Source organism: Eublepharis macularius, chromosome 2 (genome assembly GCF_028583425.1).
Source record: "Eublepharis macularius isolate TG4126 chromosome 2, MPM_Emac_v1.0, whole genome shotgun sequence".
Classification (NCBI taxonomy): domain Eukaryota; kingdom Metazoa; phylum Chordata; class Lepidosauria; order Squamata; family Eublepharidae; genus Eublepharis; species Eublepharis macularius.
This window is the reverse complement of record NC_072791.1, coordinates 94,307,730-94,324,030: the sequence shown is the minus strand read 5'-3', so window position 1 is coordinate 94,324,030 and position 16,301 is coordinate 94,307,730. Positions and strand designations below refer to the sequence as shown.

Sequence of the window (16,301 nt, the reverse complement as noted above, 5' to 3'; positions counted from 1 at the left end):
CACCTCACAGGGTGATTGTTGTGGGGATAATAACATACCTTGTAAACTGCTCTGAGGGGGTGTTAAGATGTCCTGAAGGGCAGTAGATAAATTGAATGTTATTATTATATTATTAATTATAGCCATCCATGAAATTGCTTTCTCCCCTCTCCTCCCTGATTTCCTCTTAGTTAGCCTTGTATGTGTTCTGTGCGTGATTCTATGTTTACCCTTTTATTTCTCTTTCAGTAAAAACCTTTCTGGCTGAACATCTGGCTGGTTCTCTTAAGTTCTCTTAAGGGAAAAATCCCCATAAACATGAAGAATCCCAGTTTTCCCCCTCTCACTTTGTTTCCTTTAAGCTAATTTCCCCTAACTAATTAGGAGGCTGCCTAGTTGGGTAACAGGGTAAGTGAGCCAAGAAAATGGTAGCAAGGTAAAAAATAGAATTTTTCTTAGGAATCAGAAAATCTGAGATAGGCTAAACTCATATATATTATACACTATTTTATCCCTGGATATTATGGCTGCAAATTGGCAGTCTTCCAGGTAAAAGAGGAAAAAGCCTACTTCCAATCCTGGACATCTGGCAATCTTTACTGAAAAGTACACTTTGTGAGTAATTACATAGTATCTGCCTTATGAAAGTTGACGACCAAGACAACTTGCTTCCTACTTCTCATTCCAACACAGCTTGGCAAAGCTATGAAAGAAAACTGGCAGTATTACAGGAAAGACTGAAGGTTGATATGAGGAATTCAGCAGAACTAACTACACAGTTTTAAATGCATGGTGCCACACAATGAAGCCCTAGTAGTCTGAAAGGTATTCTTGGACTATAAACTGCCAGACCTACCTCTCATTATTTAGAGCCATCCTTGGTGGATCCAAGTTGGGGTTTTCCATTGACTCCATCTGAGGGCAGCGTAAAAAATAATAAAGAGTATGAAGGGCATCGGGAGACCAGGAGATAGGTTGCTGCTGCTGTTTGGTTTGTCGAACAGGGCTCATGCCTGGGTGGTGGGAATTCAAACACTGCATATGGTGCATTGCTCGTGACACCAAATCACCTGGAAAAGAAACAGAGAAGGAAAAAATAGTTTTATTTTATTTTCATTTTCATTATTTTATTTTCATTTTCAAAATAAAAATAGTTTTATTTTATTTTCATTCCGATGCCCCCTGGCAATACGTTAGATGAGCTGGTGGATGATTGGCATGGCCGTCTTTCCGAAGCCATCGACGTTATTGCCCCCTGCCGTCCTCTCCGAGCCCGCAAACAGGTAGCTCCTTGGTTCACTGAGGAGCTTCGCCAGATGAAGCAGTCTCTGAGATGACTAGAGCGGGTGTGGAGGGGGGGTGCGACGAAGAGGCAAGAACATCTTATAGGACGTTTATGAAAGCCTATGAGGTGACAGTGAAAGCAGCAAAGAGGGATTTCTTTGCTGCTTCCATTGCATCCGCTAGCTCACACCCGGCTCAATTATTTCGAACACTTCGGTCCTTGGTCTCCCTCTCTCAGGGAGACCACCAAATTCTTAATTCGACTATTGGCTGCGAGGCTTTTGCGAGCTATTTTGCGGGCAAAATCTTGTCCCTACGCCGTGGCCTGCCACCCACTGTTGATACAGTAAGGGAACTGGAGACCTCTTGGCCGTCTTCTGAGTCTGTATTAGATCATTTCAGGCTGCTCTCCCGGGACAAAGTTGACAGGATTCTGCAGGGGATGAGGCCAACCACCTGTCCTCTGGACCCCTGCCCATCCTGGCTGGTGAAGGCCAGCCAGAGGGGCTACGGGACCATTTGGAGGCCATTGTTAACATCTCCCTGAGCTCTGGGGTTTTTCTTGGAGTGTTAAAGGAGGCGGTGGTGTGGCCCCTACTGAAAAAACCATCTTTGGATCCCACCAACCAATCCAGTTACCGCCTAGTGTCAAACCTCCCATTCCTGGGCAAGGTGATTGAGCGGGCGGGTGGCGGTACAACTACAGGAATTCCTGAATGATGCTGTAGTCCTAGACCCATTCCAGTCTGGCTTCCGTCCTGGCCATGAGATGGAGACGGCCTTGGTTGCCCTCACAGATGACCTTCGCAGGCATCTGGATTAAGGTGGGTCGGCGCAGCTTGTGTTACTCGATCTCACAGCAGCGTTTGACATGGTCGACTATGATTTGTTGGCCAGCCGCCTCGCCGATGTGGGGATTAGGGGGACAGCCTTACAGTGGCTGGTCTCCTTTCTCCAGGATCAGGGACAGAGGGTGGCACTCGGGGGCGCTTTGGTGTGTGGGGTTCTGCAAGGGGTGCTTTGGTGTGCGGGGTTCTGCAAGGGGCGATACTCTCCCCAATGTTATTTAACATCTACATGCGCCCTCTCGCCCAGTTGGTGCGGGGGTTTGGGCTGGGCTGTCATCAATACGCAGATGACAACCAGCTTTTTCTGTTGATGGCCGGCCGGCCAGACACGGCCCCAGACAATCTGGCCAGAGCTCTGGAGGGTGTGACGGCATGGTTGAAACAGAGCAGGCTGAAATTGAACCCGGTGAAGAAGGAGGTCCTGCAGCTGGGACGGGGGTGCCAGATGTTGGGATCCAGCTCCCTGCCCTGGATGGGACACCACTGGCAACTTTGCCAGTGGTGAAGAGTCTGGGCATGCTCCTGGATGCCTCCCTGTCGATGGAGGCCCAGGTCACGGCAGTTGCCAAGTCTGCATTTTTCCATCTTCATCAGATCAGGCAACTTGCCCCCTACCTGACGCCCCAGGACGTGGCTACAGTGACCCATGCAACGGTCACCTCCAGGCTAGATTACTGTAACTCACTCTATGCTGGGCTACCCCTGGGCCTGATCTGGAAACTACAACTGGTCCAGAATGCGGCGGAGCGGGTCCTGACTGGTATATCCTACCAGACACATATCACACCTGTCCTGCGCCAGCTGCACTGGCTTCCGTTTGAATTCCGAATCAGGTTCAAGGCATTGGTTCTTACCTTTAAAGCCCTGAGTGGGTTGGGACCGGCGTACATTCGGGACTGCCTCTCCATGTATGTTCCCCGGAGACTGCTTCAATTAGCGGATAAATGTTTACTGGTGGTCCCCAGCCTTAAGGAAGCCCACCTTGCTTCAACCAGGGCCAGGGCCTTTTCAGTCCTGGCCCCAGCCTGGTGGAACGCTCTGTCAATGGAGACCCGGGCCCAGCGGGACATATTATCGTTCCGCCAGGCCTGTAAGGCAGAGCTGTTCCACCAGGCATTCGGTGGTTGAAGGGGGCGGTGCCATGTCGGCCTCCCACCTTTGGGGTGGGGGAGTTCTCCCCACTATTGCACCTGGTTAATTTATTTCATTATTGTTTATTGTATGTTGATTTTAGAATTGTTGTTTTCTTGTTTTTATTGATTTTAACTTGTTCACCACCCAGAGCCCCTGAGGATGGGCGCTTTATAAACTGAAATATAAATATAAAAAATAAATTAATGCCTTTTGTTCCAATGGTTTCTACTAGTGCAATCTAGAGGTAGCCAAGCTAATTATCTTCAGAAGATTCTGAATGCTGACTAATTTGTGCTTATTACCAAGCTATTTAAAATTAACCAGACTTTCTACTGGAACCATGGAAGCCTGTATTTCACTATTTAAACATGGAGTTTCCAACTCCTGGCACCTGAGCTTTACCTGCAGATGTGAAGCACGTGGCATCCAAAAACATGATTTTTTTGGTTGGTTGGTGACCCTTTGCCTTAGGAACTGATATTTAATTGGTGCCTACCTTACTGTCTGTTAGATTCTAGGTCAAAACATTTCTTTTTACCATTTTATGTAGTTTTTCTGCCCCTGGCTTGTTTTATGTCCTGTTTTTTAATTATTATTTTCTTTTCCTCACAATTTTATTGTATTGTTTTTAATTTTTGAGCCACTTCAATCAAGTCCCTTGAAAGGCAGCAAATTGATTTTTCTGAATAAATACCAAATCTTCCACCTTGGAATAAGATTATCTTTCTACACATGCATTCTCCTCATGTGGTTGCTATAGGCAGTTAATTGGTGTAGGAGATTAGCAAGATTTTCTACATTTTTTTTGTCGATAAGTAAACAGTTAATGTTAAATTGCCTGAGAAGATATGAGAGAGAGGACACTGCAAGAAGGCTAAATCTGAGTCAGTTAACTCTTCAGTGACTAAATTTATTCTTATCTGCTATCTATTAGGCTTGCCAGGTGCCGGCAATTTATGTCTCTGCCCGTCAATCACCAGCTGACAAGGGAGGAGGCAGGCTGGGAGAAATGGGTGTGCACACAGGCCTGATCAATGATATCACTTCTAGAGCAACCCAGAAGCAATGGTGTTGTGCCAGAGCCAATTCTTTAACACTTGGCCCAAAACATAGCATTTTTGCTCTGATTGGGACCAAGTGTTGCAGAAGTGGCCCTTGTGTGATGTTATCATTTCCAGGTTGTGCCAGAAGTGACATTATTGACCAGGGCTGCAGGAGCATGCACATATGTAAATACCTGCCACCCCCACCTCCCACATGCCAAGTCCCAGAGGGGACCTGGCAACCCTAGTTTTTTCCATAATTGTTCTTTCCTGGGTCCTTTGCTTCTTTGTTTGTTTCTTTCCTCTTTAATGTCTACAGTGACATATGGCCAGAACACTGGAGTGAGATTTAGATTGTCTTGGGATTGCCTCCTATATTAGCAGTGTGGAATTTGCTTCAGAAGTAGGTGAGGCAGAAGCAGGAAAATGAATGGCTACCCCTCTGCGGTCTCACTCAGTATGTTTTGCAATTAAAGATTAAAGTTACCTTGCAGGAACGTACCTTTATGAAAGAATGTGCGTCTCTCGGCAATTTACTCAAGAGTAAATTTCTACTAGTAAATTACTACTGTCAAGATCCTGTGCTCAGCTCCCAAAGAATCTGGGATTAGGGCTAAAGAAGGTATAAAGTTTGGGCAGGCTTAAACCCCAGAACCTCTCACCATAGAAAACATCAGTGAAAAAAGGCCAAAGGGGGCAGTGTATGCATGTAGTCTTAAGCCCCACCACTTCTCACTACAGAAAAACAATGTATCTGGGAGGATTAAAATTATCTGATACAAGAATAATTTCTACTTTGAATGCTACTACTACTACTACTCTGGACATGTGCAGAGGTTGGAAACAGCGGTTATCATGAAGGTATAGTGCAGGAACCTCCAGTTTTAATAATCATCTCAGCAATAATAAGCAGGCCGACTCAAAAGTAAGTCCCATAGCATGGCATAGAGGTCTGATTAATTACTATTTTCTCCACCTCCCTTTATATTCTCTAGTCTAGTACCACACTGATCCCTACCCTTTCCTACCTAGGATTGCCAATGCTACAATGGAAAATTCCTGGGGATTTGGGAATGAAGCTGGAGAGGGTGGAATTTGGGGAGGGGAAGGACCTCAGTGGAGTATAGAGTCCACCCTCCAAAGCAGCCATTTTCTCCAGCAGATCAGATCTCTGTCATGTGCAGATCAGTTGTAATTTTGGGAGATTTCCAGGCTCCATCTGGAGATTGGCAACTCTATTCCCACTAGTGATGCCAGGTGCCTGGGGCCAATCTCCTGTCAATCCATTCCTCTGCCTGACGATTATCAGCTAATTGGCAAGATAAGGCAGGTTCAGGAAACAGGGGGTGCACTCCGTGGCACTTTGGGAAGTTTGAGCTGATCCCTAAGGAACTGGCATCAATGCTATGATGTTGCTTTCACTAGAAATGATGTCATCTCAGGCCACTGTGGGGCATCCACGCAGTTTGTGCGTGTGCAAAAAGTTAAGTCTTCTGAGCAATAATAACTCCCAACCCACTGTCAATTGCCAGAGGAAACCTGGCGACCCTAATCCCCACCCCAGACCTAGGGTTGCCAGGTCCCCTGAGGTCCAAACCAGGGGATTGGAGGTGTGCATGGGGGGAATTTACCGTATGTGCATATAAAGTGCATGCAAGCTCCAGAGGACCTGCTTGTTGTGCCAGGGATGATGCTAGTTTGGGGACTGATTTTTATCAACTCAGCCCCGCATGAGGGCCTTCACTTCCTTGTCACACTTCCTTGTCACACACTGGGAATGACGTTATTCCTGGTGTGACAAGGAAGTCCAGAGCTCCTAGGCCTGTTCCCCACACCTCCCCCCCTGTTGGCCAGGTAAGTGGGGGCGGGGGGGGGGCGGGGAAGCAATGGAACCCCCTGCTCTCACCAGGGGAATGGGATCCCTATCCAGACTCTACTTCAAATGAAATTCTGAACTGTTCTCAGATGGCTCCTTTGGAGAAGAAATTCAGGACTGCACATTTCTGCTTCTATGTTATTGTCATTCCTCAAACTGTTCTGAGGCCTTTCATATCAATTAGTGAAATATTATTTCTGCTACCAATGAGGTTGGGGTTTCATGTTTGAGAAATGCAAATATAATTTAGTCAAATAAAGCTTTATTGGGCAGTTTTGTGTCAGGTTTGGGTATTCATTCTCAGGGTAGCAAGTTGAGCTTGCAGGGCCCACAGCTAACTACATACCAGATGGCTTCTTCCAAAACTTCTAAGCATGCCTGTTTGTGGTAAAATAGTAAAGAGTCCAGTAGCACCTTTAAGACTAACCAACTTAACTGTAGCATAAGCTTTCGAGAACCACAGTTCTCTCCGTCACATGCATGGAGGGTATGAAGAAACTGGCCATATATACAATAACCTGGCATGAACAGTTCAATTACATTTTACATTTAACACAAAGTTAATTTCCATGTTATTTTTTAATTTGTGTGGAGAATAGTCCATCTTGTCATGATTTTGACCACATGATTGTGACAACACACATTCAAAGATACCATGAGGTACAATCCCTAACAGTATGAGGAAGCACTACCATTAATACACTTCAGTGACATTAGCAAGCCATGTCTGTGGCATCACGGTACCACACCCATGATATCATCAGACCCTGTCATGTCTGCACCCATCTATGCCATTTATATTTCTCTGATCTAATATATTAATCTCATGCATTGCTCTTATGACTGTGCTTTGTACTGTAGTCACATAATTAAGCACCAATGTGGACCTGCTTGAAAATGAAAGTGCCTTACTCCCAGAACAAACAACTATTATCTCTAAAAGTATGTTCAGTGATCTTGCAGCCGTAATGTAACTCTTCACAGGGGAAAGACGGAGTTTTGATTCCTTGTAATCTTCTGCCTTTCTATGTCCAGACTAAGCTATTGTGTTCTCATGGAACTTTTTAGGATTTTCGTGCCTAAATGCTAACTGCTCAAAGGGAGGGGGGAATAGTGCTCCTTATATCAATAGTGCATATGCTTGTATACTCATTCCTGCCAACCTATCCCATCTATGGATGTACCCACCAACTTAATGGATCTCTAAATAAAGACCTTTTCAACCAATGCATTGGACTGCTTGCTGTGAGGGGTTTGGGATCTGTCTGCCATGGACTGCCGTCCCTAGAACTGACAGACCCTGTCTAATGGTATTCAAGGTTTAGGATGAAATTTGAGCTCAGTAGCACATTAAAGAAGATCTGGATCTCAAAGTCCTAACTACCACCCCTCTGTAATCCTATTTAATATGGTGGGTTGTGTTTATTTCAGTGGTTTGCAAGTCATGTATGTTTCCTTTACAGTATTTTCATCATCCAAATACACAGACATGTTAACATTTTATTTAAAGTTTTCAAATGTCACAATTCAAAGTTAGGGTTTTTTGCCGTATCACTGGTCTAAATCAATACAATGCTTCATTATTATATACATGTGCATAGCCATGGATTTCTATTTTTTTCTGGGAATCATCTGTTGTTGTTTTTTTAGGGTCAAGGGCTTACAGGAAATAGTCTTCCATTGTACTACTTTGATGGTTACAATTGTGGGAAAATATAGAATGAAAATAGCAACGAGAGCTTCAAAGTTGATTCCTGAAAAGGGTAAAGATTTCTTTCCGACTATTGAAGGAAGGAAACCTGATACTATGCACACTTACTTGAGTGTAAGTACCAACAAAGCTGGACTTACTTCTGAGTAAATATGAACAGGACTGGGCCACCGGTTACACAAGTTTGAAAAAAAATATGGCACTGTATTACATTTTGTGTGCGTTAGCATCCTAGGAATTGTCTGCTGAGGGTGTTAATCCACAATACCACATTATTAAATAAGAGGTACATTTGGAATTCAAATTCACAGCACAGACTAACACTCACTTCCTATACCTTCTGTTCCTTCCTTGTTACAGCGGCAACTTATGGCCACATTTCTTTTTTCAAAGCTAGTAAGGGGAAATGAAGGCGATCCATTCATTAATGCAGTCACTGAGCCAGCCAAATCAGAGAGTAAGGGAAAGGAAACTCCATTCAATCGTGATTTTTGCTATAAATGCTCTCTTGTGTTGCAGAATATATAGAGGTACGTTAGAAACATTTTTTCCCCTAAGAAACCTCAAATTAAGGCAAGTTACAAAATAAATGGTGAGACCTTAAAGGAATGTATTGGCTTCTGACAGCCCTATGGTAAGGGACTCATATAGAAATGCCAACAAGAATGTTTTTCAGGAAGAAGCAGGCCAGCAAAGCAGATCTTAAAGGGGCATTGTGGAGTGGTGCAGGCTTGAAACGTAGTTTGCATTAATCAAAACAGAAATGGACTTTCCAAACCTAATATGAACATAAACGTTCTCATGATTTCTTGGGGGTGGGGGGTGGGGTTAGGATAGAAATTAGGGGAAATTGACTTTTTTGTTTTAAAAAGTGAGAAGGCAAAATTGGTTGCACGAGTGGAAAGCTGACAATTTGTGGCATTCAGTCACTGAAAACGTGAATGTCAAGAACTGTTTAATGCAGGATTGTCAAATTCACAGCCTCAAGGCTGTATGTGGTATTCCAGGCAAAGATTATGGCCCACCAGCCAGGTGCTTGACAAATTCTTCTCCCCCCCACCCCCCCTCTCTTTAAGCAGTTCCAGGTGTCCTAGGGAAAAGCTTTCAGTGAGCCACAGTCTATAGCTGGCCTAATGAATGCTGCCCAGAGGCTGCTGATTTAACTGGAGAGACAGCCTATATTTACTAAAATAGAGGCAACATGACTGAAGAAAGCACATTTTTGTACATCACTATAGTGTATTAAGCCCAGTAACATAATTTCCATGAGCAGCATCCTGAAATATTTATATCTTGCACAACATAGGCCCAAGCAAAACAAAAGCAAAGCCAACGGCAAGATTTCTATTGATTTTAGTGAGAAGAGGCCCTGTACGTTGAATAAACAAACTAAACAAGTTATGAGTTGCATATGAAACTCACTCAGTTCAGAGATGCTTCCAACACAAGTTGCCAGGAGAGACTGCTCTAACGTTCGAAGTTCTAGCTGGGCATAAGCATCAGCCCGCCCATTGCTGCCCATGGATCCATCATTGTAAGGGCTGAAGTATGCCGGCAGTGAAAGCACACCTGAAGAGAGAGACCAGAAAACAGGCTTCATAGAAAGCACAAAAACAAATGAAACCACAGAGGATAACCTAAGCCTCTGTGTTCTAAAAACAGTGCAAGCATTCATATCAGTCACACTATGTGCATGTTGTTGTTACATATCTGAAGCTAAGCAGACCTTAGTTTGTCAGGTTACCGTTGCCAACCCTGGGTTAAGAAATATCTGGAGCTTTAGAGGTGGAGCTTGAAGAAAGTGGGGCTTGGAGAAAGAAGGGACCTCAGCAGGGGATAATGCCATAGAGTCTACCCTCCAAAGTAGGTGTTTTCTCCAGATCAACTGATCTCAGTAGTCTGCAGATTCACTGAAATTTCAGAGAACTCCAGGCCCCACCTGGAAGTTGGCAATCCTTGACTTTCTTGGTAAATCATAAAGCTGAGTTATGGGAAGCAAATCTGATTGATCCAACTAGTGTTGATATCAGGTGGGATGAACTTTCAAGAACAAAGAGAAACTTAAGATTTGTCAGTCACATCTTTGGCTTTACTGTAAACTCTCCTGATGGCTCAACAAGGCAGGGATACCATTAACAGATATGCCAGGACTATGTATGTACTTTCAAGTCACAATCATTTATGACAACCTCATAAGGGGTTTTCAAGGCAAATGAGAAGCAGAGGTGGTTTGCCAATGCCTGCTTCTACAGAGTCTGCCTTGGTGCTCTCCTATCCAAGTACCAACCCTGCTTAGCTTCCAATCTGATAAGATTGGGCTATATCTTGCTGTATTCCTTCCCACCTGGGTAGGTAGGGTTGTCATATTCAAGTTCCCAAAATCCATACTATTCTAATTATTGCTAATTAGGCAGATCAAGCACCTTTTCATCTCCTGATATCTACCAGAAAAAAAAAGTTAGGGAGGGATCATAGAAAATGTATCTTTACCTGACTTAGTTCATTCATGTTGGGATTTGCTCAGGCTCTCTTCTAAGACAACAGGAAAGTTTGTCTGGGAGAGAGAGGGATGGAGCAAGGCCCAGTGCCCCAGAGTCTCCAGTTTGATGGCTCTGCATTAATGTTTAAGTAGAAGTTCCTCCCCGGGGGCGGGGGGCGGGGGGGTGTCTTATTTTTATTTTATTTATTTATTTTATTTATGTCATTTATGGTCCGCTTTTCAAGGTGGATTACACAGTGTGAGAATAGTACAGTCAATATCAGGAACATTTCCATAAACAATGCCATAGGGTAAATCGATACAAGTTCACAGAGACATAGCATTAGTAGGAATCCAATACCACATAGTGGTGAGGTCTAGTGGTGGTGAGGTCTATGGTTCCTTAACTCATAAGCAGGGGTTCTGAGATCCTCTCCCTACAATACAGCCCTCCTATCTGAGTAAAAAGCCTTTCTGAATAATGAGATTTTGTACTGTTTGCGGAAAGCCAGGAGAGTGGGGGCTCTCCTGACCTCCTCAGGCAGACCATCCCCACAGGGTGGGGGCCACCACAGAGAAAGCCTCTGTATGGGCTGCTACTGATTTCATCAATGTGCAGGGTGGCACCTGCATGAAACCCTGTTTGGAAGAGTGTAGCTGCCATGAAGGAGCATAGGAAGAGAGGTGGTCCCGTAGGTATGCTGGACCAAGGCCGTGAAGAGCTTTGTAAGTGATAACCAATACCTTGAACTTAGCATGGTAACTAATGGGTAGGCAATGGAGTGACTGCAGGTTGGGAGCGATCTTCATGCTCCTGCTCGCTCCTGATAACAGTTAAGCTGCAGTGTTTTGCACCAATTGGAGTCTTCAAGCTAGTTTAGATGGGCGACCTATGTACAGTGCAACTGTGATGGTAAGCTTATCAGTTGCCCACTGGTGATAGGCAGTCTCCTGGGGGTTTATCCAGCTGCCCACCAAATACTGGCGATCGGTGGGAGATGGCAACCCCCCCCCCTCGCCCCAGCGATTGCCTGCCACTGGAAGGTAGCCTGGGAAAGCACACATTGGGTGCGCTCTTGGTGGGGCGTGACAACATTACTTCCTGAAGTGATTTCATCACCCCAGCCACAGGAGTGCACTTGCCCTTCATTGGAGTCAAGCATGGGAGCGCAGGAGCCCTGGCAGCCATGATGATGTCACTTCCAGGCAAAGCACATGCATGAGGAGAATTTGAAGGGTAAGTCCTGGATAACCAACCTCCCCCTGGGAGGGTATAGGGACCTGGGAACCCTATGTGATGGACAGAACTGGCTCCAGCTCCACCTCTCCTGAGAATAGGCTTCCCAGTTGCCAGCAGTTAATCTCCCAGGGAGAGATTGAGAGACAATATTGTTGCAGCTCCCATAGGATTAAAAAAGCACCAACAGCAGTAACCCCAATATAGTTATTCATATTTTTTAAATGCAAGTTTAATGTATGTCTACATCTGCACATATGGGGCTCTTTTTCAAGAGAAATCAGTGAATGCCAATCAGAAACTCATTCATAAACAACTCATGCCATGTGGCTCCAATAACACACGTAGATGTACATGCAGTTAAGCTCACTGATATCAGTGGGTTCAAATTCACTTTGCTCTGTACTGGATGGTGACCATGGCCTTTCAATACTTTTCCTATATGCCGGGAATATTTAGTTGCCTTTAACATCCTCCTGAAAAATTTCTAGTACTAACTATTCTGATATACACAACAGAATTTCACTTTGTGATTTACCTTATTTGTTCTAAGGTGTTCACATGTTATCTGGAGGTTAAAATGGGCCTCTTACAGGAATATTCCTCCTGAATATTTCCTGAGCTTCTGGCCTTTAAAAATATACTTTAAATTGTGAGGTAACACCACAACAGCCGTACTAAACATTTGTACATCTATATGGTGATCAAGACTAAACTGAGCAAAAATAATTTGTTTCTGGCATTTCTCAAAGCCTTTGAAATAGGAGTTCAGAATGAGCCATGTTTATTCTACCTTACTTAATACAGGAAACCTGCTTATGGGCTCTTTCTACCAGTGCTGTTAAACACTGGCGTGACAAGGTGGAGTTCCAGTAAGCCAGATTTTAAAAAACAAATTATTTTGCCAACTTAAGGGTTTTTTTGTTTTTGTTTTACATTTTGTCTATAACCCAATACTTTTTAAAGCAATTGAAATATTTCCAGCACTTTTAATCAAATCAGTTCAAAGGGGGGGGGGGTGCGAACCTGAATTCTGTATTTCAAAAACTCATGGATTCTAGTAATGCAACCTTTCTGCAAACATTTTCTGACAAATTGGGTTGGATCCAGACCAGACATTTCTGTGGGTGCAATGATTTCCATTTCTGCTGTGCCCGCCATCCTGTTTTTGGAGGAGACACCTGCAGGAACAAGATTTTTTTGGGGGGGGGGGCATTTCAGGCTGCCTTGGGAAGAGGTAGATGGGAAAATTGCAATCTTGAGTAGAAATCCCTGAGCCCTTTTTTACAATGTTAATTAAGATGGCCAAAATATTAGGAAAAACAGCATTTTATACATTAGTCCTGGTTTTTGATCAATATTAAAATCTAGGGGTTTATTTTGGGTTCATTAAGAAACTTTTCCAATTAAAATTAAAGTCACTTCCCTACAGAAAGATTGTCATCCAAAACTTCACACTCTTGTTCATTTTGTAGCCCTTCATAACAGAGTTCTCTGCTTTTTTATATATCAAGAACTGGGAAGCTAATTATATATTAAAATAGATACATGATAGATAAATATATCAGTACAGTTATATTTTGACAGATATCAAAATTGTCTCAATATAAGCCCTTGTAAAATACACATCCTAACAGCAGAAGCCATACAGTTTATAGAAAACAAGTCATGTCAAGATCTAAATTTAGTCCCCTAGGAGCCAAAGTACCCAACTTAAAGATCCAAAAACTCTCCCTCTGGAGAAGTTTTGTCATAGGAATTCTTCCTTCATTATCACGCACAACCTCCAGCGCTGTAAACCTAATGTCCGTCTCACTGCGTTGCAGCTGTAAAAAATGGGCTGTTAAAGGAGCCTCAGTAACACGTCTTCTCACTTTAGAAAGATGTTCCTGAATCCTTATCCGAACTGCCCTGCTAGTGCTTCCTATGTAGATTTTATTGAATGGACATTGTATAAGGTAGATAACGCCCTGAGTATTACATGTGGAGAAATTATATAATTTAATCTCCTGATCCAATAATGGTAGGGAAACCACGTGCCCCTGTAGTGTAAAGGGGCATACACTACAATGCCCACACTTAAAGTGTCCTATCGGTAAGTTGCCACATCATCAATATATCGGTTGGAATCTGTGTATATTCTTAATGAGACACACAATCCGTTCTATGCCAAAATATGTTCACATGTTATCTGGAGGTTAAAATGGGGCCTCTTACAGGAATAGCAAAGAGTCAGTAAGAGGTGTGAAAAGAGTAGAATGGGTGCTGATGTAGTGCAGTAACTAAAAGAATGACCAATGATCTGAAATGTTTTTGGTTTAAAGACTTCAGTATGTAATATTAGGCAGTCTCCTCCTTCTCAGGACATCATGTATAATATGATAATAATACTTCATACCTCACAAGGATGTCGTAAAGATTACAAAACAATAGCCCTTTTAGTCATTATGGTCAGTTGTAGTGGGAACCAGGCAACAGCACATATTGGGAGTACGTGGTACATCGAATCCTCCCCATATGCCAGACTGCCATTTTATTCAAAAGGGCCAATAACATGCGTATTGTCTCCCTCCTCATGTGAGTCCAAGAAACTCCCTGAATTTCGCAAATCCCCCCTGCGCACTCTTGTTCTGCCACCACAAACCCCCTCTCTCGACTCATGCTCTAAGTCCCCACAGTAGGGGGGGTCTTGGGCCGAGCCTCCAGCCATTTCCCTACTTACCTGGTTCATGGGTGCCCCGGCCGGAGGTTATGTAAGGTGCCTGGGGAGTTGACTGTGAGTGCGTGAGGGGGCTTAGCCACTGTAGGGGCACGAGCGGATTAGTCCCTGTAGCAGTTGGCATCCTATGCTCCACTGGGCCACTTGGGTGGGTCCGGGCATGAGGAGGGGAATTGACTATCCACGCACAATGGGCATCTATGAGCTATGCTGTCATTTATTGTGGCGTAACTTTCCTCCACTGCTGGGGGTATTACCAAGCCTGAAATGACTTAGGGAGCTGACTAAGTCACACCCCACCCCCTGGCCCATTGGCGCAGGGACTTATGTTGCAATTTCGCCTGCACATGGCTGCAGCGGCCAGACATCAGTGGAGAGCCTGAACGGAGCACTGCTGGGCCGCTGGGCCAGTTGGGAGGGGGTATGTTGATGTAAGTCTCGAATACGCTGGTGTAACTCCTGGTCGGCTCCCAGAGCGCTCCCCACCTCCGGACTGCACTGGAAAAAGGTTAATATACGAGAAACAGTTTGAGTATGAAATATACAGTAAATGTTAGCATTCCTATTTGCCCTCTGGGACTCTTGCCACAGATCGCATAGGGCAACCACACTATCATGTAACAAGAGTGTGAAACAAAGCTTTAAAGACTTTGTTCTGTGAGAAATATACAGATACTATGCCCTGCTGCTGGAGACTGCTGATCTTCACAGGGCATAGGTCAGGAGGCATGGAGAGAAGTTATGACGCTATGTGCTTCTCATTATTTTTTTTTAAAAAACCAAACAAAATGAATTTTCTCACATTTTGTCCTATGAACAGAACAAAAACAAGTAAAGAGTAAGTGTAGCTAGTTTCAGGAAATTAAACTGAAAGAAAAATATTTGGAAAAGCCCTAAAGGTGTACATTTACCCACTTTTAATAAAACATTAGAACCTACGTTCACCTATGGCCTTTAAAAAAATCGAATCATGAAAGCCAGGTTTACTGCGCAGGAAAACAGAGCTATAGCTGTCAATATGTTAAAATGTTTTTGGATTTGTTTATTCTTGTTAATGAATTTAATAATAATTACCCAAAGGCTGTAATTAAAGCTGAACTTTAAATTCCCAGATTCTGATAATAACATTAAGACATGCTAACAATATTTCAAGAACTTGCAAAATATGCACAAGTTAACAAAATCTGTATGACTCTTACCTAATTGTGATACAATAGCCATTCTATAACTTTAAATCTATGATAAATCATAGCCCATTTATACTAACATTGATATACAAGAATCTGGAAACATTGACAAAAGAATTATGACTTATGCCTTGTAATTCATTTGGAAAAGATTTTATGTTTAAAATGCTGAATCTGTTGCAAATAAAAATCAATCTTTTTAAAGGTTAAAGCCAAATTTGCATCTCAGTCTTCTTGACAAAAGTCCTTGCTTTTTTAACATCACATAGATTTTGCAGTCAGTATACATTAATTTTACATGAACTTTTTATTACATTCTTTGGTTTGCTATTACTGCTATGATGACAGTGGCTTCTCAGAGCACCAAAGTTCACAAACAAAGCAGCTCGTATATTCTAAAGCCTCATCAGCGAGAAAAAGTAAGAATTTTAGAGATTTTTCTTTGGACTGAGATCCTTTTTAGACTGGATAATGGACATGATCTGTTCTTTTGCACATACTTCATCTAAGCATGCTCCAGTCACAACTGATTGTGGTTCTCCATCTTTACTGCTGATTGCGGCTCTCCATCTGTACATTTACCCACAACAGGAATGCCTTCCAGCTTGTGTTTGTCATTCTCCAGTTTTTGGAAATTGCTCAATTTCCTTCTCCAGGGCTGCAATACATTTCTAGGCAGTTTGTTTTTATTTAGTAAATTTGTATCTTCCCCCTCCAAGGAGTTCAGGACTGCAGACATCCTTATCTTTTCTTCCTTTTTAGTCACATAACGATTCTCTAAGTAGGGTTGCCAGTCTCCCAGGG

General features: G+C 43.3%; 1 protein-coding gene across 1 annotated transcript in view; it reads right to left on the bottom strand.

Annotated features, from left to right (window-relative positions):
- The window catches only part of ABTB2 (ankyrin repeat and BTB domain containing 2), a 222,055-nt gene that overhangs the window by 100,222 nt on the left and 105,532 nt on the right, over nucleotides 1-16,301 (bottom strand). The window contains exons 2-3 of the mRNA XM_054971398.1: nucleotides 9,298-9,444; nucleotides 836-1,049 (exon numbers count right to left, since the gene is read on the bottom strand). Of these exons, the coding sequence (XP_054827373.1) occupies nucleotides 836-1,049; nucleotides 9,298-9,444 (361 nt within the window). The remainder of the gene's footprint in view (nucleotides 1-835; nucleotides 1,050-9,297; nucleotides 9,445-16,301) is intronic.